Source organism: Manacus vitellinus, unplaced genomic scaffold (genome assembly GCF_001715985.3).
Source record: "Manacus vitellinus isolate BGI_N305 unplaced genomic scaffold, ASM171598v3 scaffold_83_pilon, whole genome shotgun sequence".
Lineage (NCBI taxonomy): Eukaryota > Metazoa > Chordata > Aves > Passeriformes > Pipridae > Manacus > Manacus vitellinus.
Genome location: NW_021940836.1, coordinates 1,322,332 through 1,328,962, shown reverse-complemented (window position 1 = coordinate 1,328,962; position 6,631 = coordinate 1,322,332). Strand labels below are relative to the sequence as shown.

Below are 6,631 nucleotides of genomic sequence, written 5' to 3'. Positions count from 1 at the left end.
TACCTGGCTTTAACTTGCTCATTAAAAGTCCAGCTTTGCTAAGCCTCATGTGAAAAAAAAAAAAAAGAATGAGCAGTAGCCACTTCTTAGGTTGAATCATAGCTGGATTCTAAGAGGTTTGGAAACATCCCCTGGAAGAGGAGTGTTTCTCTATGTATAATGAGCTCCTGGAGATGAGGCTATGAAGCTAAATACTCAGGTTTTGATGCCTAAATAAATATGTGTATAAATATCTCATCTGGTGTTATGAGACTGTTTCCTGCCAGCTCTAATATTGACTATCCCAACTACTTGCAACATCATATATTCCACTAATGCCAGTGCTAGAGACTTCAGATCTCACAGGCTACAACATCAGTTTCCAAGAAAATCAAATAAATCTAGCCATGTTGGGAAAGAAATGGACCCACTGGAACTTGACTCTACAGGACTCCTCAGGGATGACCTGTTGCCGCTCTGAAGCAAACCAGATAATCTGGAGAAAAAGACGTTCCAAATGCTTGACTGTAACTTGAAAACAGGACAATATGGCACAGCAGAACACTCCTTCCTAAAAAACCCAGTACCACCAAAACCATGGGATATCAAATTCTTCCTGTGCTGCAGGGTCAAGAAGGTGAGGTCAGGTTGGGTTGACATCAAACAAATCAAAGCCACGGAAAGGACAAAATGGAGAGGAACTTCTAAAAAATGAAAGGATAAAGGTTGACTAATGCCAGGCAGTGAGCTGGAGTGATAATAAATTGTGTCAGTCTGACTTAACATAATTTTTGTGATCGAGTCACAGGTCTGGCATGTAAACTCAAGTGGTGATGCTGTCTCCCTAGATACCTACAAGTTGACATCCTGCTGAAAGTTGATACTGAAAGAGAAAATTAGTGTTACATAGTGATTGTGTCTACATCATAATAAAATTTAAAAGAAGATTAATTGCTATTTTGACATAAAATAGTAGATGAGGACCCTTCTTTGGTAGTGTTTTGTAGTAGAGCCTCTGGGATGTGATTTTTTTTCCCAGTGCTGTTCAAAACCTCTATCACATTACCTTGAAGAAATAGAAAAATCATTATTTATATAACTTGCAAATTGGTCTGGATCTCTCATTAAATGGAAATATTTTAGAAACACCCACTAAACCATATGGGTTTGTAAAATCTGGGGACAAAGAAATCATACCACACTTTCAAAGCAGATGTTTGCATTAAGGAGAGCGGAGAAGGGCTTAAAAACTGTGTTTCTGCAGTGTTCATCCAAGCTATAGAATTAAAGTGGAGAAAAATCAAATAGGTGATAAAAGATGTCATCACTCCTATATTCAGCATTAAGGAGTGAGGCTTACTAATGGATACTGCTTTTAATTTAGCAAAAAGAAAGAAAATTAAAAATGAATGTTGAAAGAGCATTGCAAGGATGGAATGCTGAAAGCATCCTCTATGGCAAAAGTCTTAATGAGCTGTTTATTTATTTTGCTCAGGATATGACTAGGATGTGAGCTAATTATGGTGTGCAAATAGTCTACAGGGAGGTGATATTTTTTGTACTTCCTGGGTTTTGTTTCTAAGGCAAAGGTAGAGTGAGAACCAGTTGCAGGAAGCTGAAGCCAGACACACTAAAAGCTAAGTGGGTATTTTTAATGTTGAGGATAATTAACAGTTGGAATAATAGACAAAAGAACATGGTAGATCTTCCAAGGCTGGAGCTTTTAATTAAGGCTTGGAGGATGTGCAGAAAGGCTAATGTGAGCATTTCCATGCTGTACTCTCTCAATTTTTTTTTCTATAATCAATGGAGATACGAGACTTTTCTGCAGGGAGAGCAGAACAGGAGTCAAGCCTTTTCCCTGTCTCTCTCTGCTGACAGCAGAGCTTTTCCAGAGAAATCAGCTTTATTCAGTGGTACCCTCTGGTATAATTCATTACAAAACATATTTTATTTCCAGGATGCTGAACGAGCTTAGAGGAGCAGCAGCTCCTGGGAGGCTGCTTGGCTGGGAGGCTGATGTGGGAGGTCAGACGGAGAGATTAGAGCACCCTCTCCTGCTCTAAAAATTAAAAGCAAAGAGATACAGCTGTGGCTTAACTGTCTCTTGGGAAATCTTATGGTATTCACTTCAGTGAGTATGAAGAGTGCTGGGAATTCTTCTGTTGGTATGCAAGTAATGCAGTATTGCAGAGAAATCTTTCCTCTGTAGTGTGGTTGTTGCAATAATGATGAGCTGTAGACGTGGGGGGAAAAACAAGGTTTTGGACACATAGGCAAGGTTTTAAACTTCAGTGTTAATTTCAGCCAGATGGATAACCTAAATAACTTTTGGGGTTTTTTTTGTCTCAGCTGCTTGATTTACCTTGCTTTTTTATTAGTGAACCAATCAGGCAGTGCCAGGACCTGAGAGGACTGCCAGGACTTGTTTTGCAGAAGGATGAGTGTTATCCCCTGTCCTGGGTACCCTGAGCAAAGGAGAGATTTGGCAGAGCCATTTGGGATAACCAGCTTTTCCTGTGAGGACGGAGGATTATTATTACTGCCACAGTTATTACTTGATGGCAGGAGGGTCTTTTCATTCACTGGCAAACAAGAAGCAGAAGAAAAGGGAGACTGAAAGTTTTCCACCCACTTGGCTATGGAAATGTATGAATTGTTAAGGGCAGAGTTAATTACACTAATGAATAGACCACCAATTTCTTAATCTTCCATTGCTGTATGCCTGACCACATATTTTTCAACAGATTAGGTTTTAATGCTATAAAGATGCCCTAGAAGTGAGTCACTGGAGTTTTGCAGCTACTCCAGGAAACTTTGAGACTGCTGATCTGAAGTGGCCCAGTGTTTATACTGAAAGAAATGAGATAGCAGTGAGCATATGGTATATGGATAGAGATATAGGTATATCTGTATATGGATAAATCAAACTTTCAGGTTCAAATAATAAAAAAAAAGACTCCTAATTGAAAAATCTTTATTTAATTTTTTGAGTAAAACCTGGTGACAAACCATAATGCACTAGTAGAATACAAAGCAGTGTTCTGAGTTTAGGCTTGACATTAGAGTGTGTTTTAGGCACTTTCCAAAGAAGCTATTTGATAGTCCCTGATGACTGTCTTGAGCTGTAACAGTCCTCAATGAAGCACATGTCCAGGAACCTTCCTGGGTCTGGGCCTGTGCAAGGAAATGAGTGAATGGGAGGAAACCGATGAAATTAACAGAGAGAGCTGAAGTCTTTGGGGCTTCCCTCCATCGTTAGTTATGAAGAACTGCTCTTGAACACACACCAATGACGTGTATAATTTATATGATGTAGTTGAAGTTAATACTGCTAGAAGGTTAAATCACAGATTGTTCCCTCTAGACCACAAGCGCTGGTCCTCTGACCTCAGCTAAATTATTGCAAGGGGCTTCCTAGCTAGGACAGGCATGGAGACATCTGAGGTCTTTGCAGGATAACAGTTTTATTTCCAGGGTGTCTGGGAGTGGTTCATTGGAGGGCTCAGCTCTAGGGAGGAATCTAGAGAACCCAGAGAAATAACCAAGAATCTTAGAATCATAGATTAGTTTGTATTGGAAGAAACCTTTACAGGTCACCTAGTCCAACACCCAAGAAGGCTTTGATGCAAGTGTGTGTCATGATGGGTACAAAGGAAAAAACAGGAAAAAGGAGAACATAACACATCAGCAGAATGGTAAAGCCAAAAATCAAATATTCTACTTACCCCAAACCTAAAATAGCTCTTATCTCAGCTGCTTATAAGGCAGAAGAGGAGCCATCTCTCCTGAGCTGCAGAGACTTAAGGAGCTGTTCTGCAGGGGAAGATCCCAGGAGCTAAATCCCACTAATCCGAAGGTAGAGATTTAAGGTGCTATCCCTACAGTTAGTGAGTTAGATAGGAGTCTGTCTCTGCACTGAGACAGTTCAGCGTGAGGCATCCTTGGACCTTTGCAAGATCTTCATCAAGGAACCAAGGTCTTGGGACGTTATGCCCCAAGCTGTGAAGCCCTCAAGAGGAGGATGGCCCTCACCAAAAGTGACCTAGGAAGCTTTTGACAAGGCACAGAGGGTCCCAGAGCACCCACCCAGCTGGAATGGCCCATGCACACAAGAAGTTGATGGAAGTGGGCATCAAAGCAGGGGAAGCTGACTGTGCATCACCTATCCTTGTGATGGTATCCACACCCAAGGACAGCCACTGCTGAGAAACTGCTCTGCTAGTGGGTGGCTCCTTCTGGAGGTCTCCCTCCATCAGGCTAGAGGACCTGCAAGTGCATTTACAGCACACACTGCATTGCAGTGCTCTGTATTGCATGTCTCAGCGGCTGGGGATTCAGGATACAAGTACTTTTCCAGTATTGAACAGGTAAGCTGATGTAAGGGGCTTGCTATTTTTAGAGCACAAACTTGCTGGAATCAGCAAAGTTTTTTAAGCCATGGGGTGACACTGCAGAGAGCTGGGGAGCCTGTTGTGGCTTTGCTATTTCTGCGCCTGGCTGCGAAGGGTTAGATGGCTATTCCAAAAAACCCCTCTATGGCTCCTCATATTCAACAAGGAGTATTTTAAGCCAAGAGCATACACAAAGTTTTTAAACTGATAGTTACATAGCAGTTCTTTATCCAAATTCAAATAATAATCCTACTTTTCCCTCATTTTCTGATCACCTGTTTATCCACCTTTCATTTTGCCAGGTTTAAGAGTCTCTGCTATGGGTTGTTCTTGAAAAACTTTTTCAGGAAGTTTTAAAATCAAATTCATGTACATATGTATGCCTAAGTATATGAATATAAGGGTCTATGTATGTGTATGTGTGTGTATTTGTCTTCATATGGGCTCTAATTAATATTCAAAACTCACTGTGGATTCTTGGCAAAAGTTGATGGCTTAGTGTGTTTCACTTTTTTATTTTCTTCTACGGGTGTTTGTGTGATTTTGAAATTATCTTTCTTAAGAACCAAACCCACAGTGTATCCACAAGTTGTGCTTACTGATGCAAACAAAGCAGACTCATTCTTCACTGCCAGGTGTCAGAATATGTTGCAAAGCATGTTAAAATATTTATGTAAGTGTGCATTTAAGGGTTATGGCACATCTGACGCTGGTTGGACACTTCTCTGCATGATGAGGTGGGTTGTGTGGTGCATGTCCACGTGTCTGTGCATGGTTTTGGCTTCTCACAGACTTGTGCCTTGAGAACGGTTGTGCAATTTGTGCTGACTCAGACGTATCTACGTGCAGTGAACAAATACGTACGTTGAAAGGCGAAAGTAATCTACTTTCCTTCCAGCCACTGGTAATGCACTGCCTGGCTTCCTCAAGAACTTGGTGCAGATCTACCCACCTGTAATACAATGTCGTTTCTCCTACGGTGCCCTAACAGCTTCTTCTGGGTGCTGTCGAGGCACGTTAGCTTGCATCACCTCAGCACTGGAAATTCATTCAAGGCATTTTTCTGGGCTCTCTGGTGGCCACTGTTTGGAATAATCCTACTTTGCTCTCCAGCACATTGTTCTGTCTTTAAAATTGGACTGCTCGGACCCTGGAACTGTGACCCCTTCTTTTCCAAAGCCTTTCCCCATGTGGCTGCCAGGTTAGCTGTGGGACGAATAAGCCAAGATCCTTCACTAGATCTTGGCCACAGGCTGGATTATGTGATCCTGCAAGAAGAATGTGAGGCACCAAGAGCTCTGGTTAGATTCATTGACTTTGGAAAGCTTTCCTCAGCTTTCATAGGCCCTCTGAACCCTGGCTTCTGTGAGGTGGCTACACATTTAGGGGCAAACTGGAATAAAGCTATCTTCTCATGGATGTGCAACAATTATAAGCTGGATTCCACCATCCACCACCCTGCATTTGCAAGGACTCTGCCCTCTCCAACCCACGTTTTGTTTACAGTAATGAAATATTTTAACTGGGCTCATGTTGGAATCATTGCGTCCAGTGAGGATATTTGGATGTACACAGCCAACGAGTTAGCAACTGCACTCAGGAGCCAGGGGCTACCTGTAGGCATTGTTACATATGTGCATAAAGGAGAAAAAGGCATTGAAGACACCTGGAACAAGATTAAAGAAGTTAATAACGTTAAAAGTAAGTGCTTTAAGTCTCATCCTCTTTCTTTTTTTATTTTTTTTTAATTATTATGATTTTCTCTAGGGTGGTACTGCATTGTTATAGTTTAGAGAATGGAAAATTTAAAGTGGTTTCAATCAAGAAGAACTTTACCTCTAACCTTAATGGAGCCAGGTCTTCACGTACAAGAGCGCTGGACATTTTGTGTTTGATGAAGATAGAGCAAAATAGTCTCCTACAACATGAAAGATTAGTTCCAGCTTATCTGAAAAAAATGATACTTAGTAGAGGGTTGACTGCGCTTGACTTGTGTAAAGAGTAGTTTATAGGAAGGTTTTATATTAATAATGATTTGTATTCTGGATTATCAAAAATCTCACCCTTTGACACTGTGTCCTTGTTGCCCGTGTTCAGTGAAGATATCAGAAGTGAAATTCAGTGTTATGCAACAGTCTACTAAAGCAGTGGAAGGACTCTTTGACGCACAGCTTGTAGTAAAGAACGATCTTCTCTCTGTTGAGTAAATGGGGAGGGGGGAAAGTCCTGTTTTTCTGGTTCAGAGCCTCTTTAGGAAA

The 6,631-nt window shown here is 41.3% G+C and overlaps 1 protein-coding gene across 1 annotated transcript in view; it reads left to right on the top strand.

Annotated features, from left to right (window-relative positions):
* The first annotated feature begins 5,335 nt into the window (after positions 1-5,335).
* GUCY2F (guanylate cyclase 2F, retinal) overlaps positions 5,336-6,631 on the top strand; it is a 41,860-nt gene continuing 40,564 nt past the window's right edge. Inside the window, exon 1 of the mRNA XM_025896404.2 lies at positions 5,336-6,074. Coding sequence (XP_025752189.1) covers positions 5,336-6,074 — 739 coding nt within the window. The remainder of the gene's footprint in view (positions 6,075-6,631) is intronic.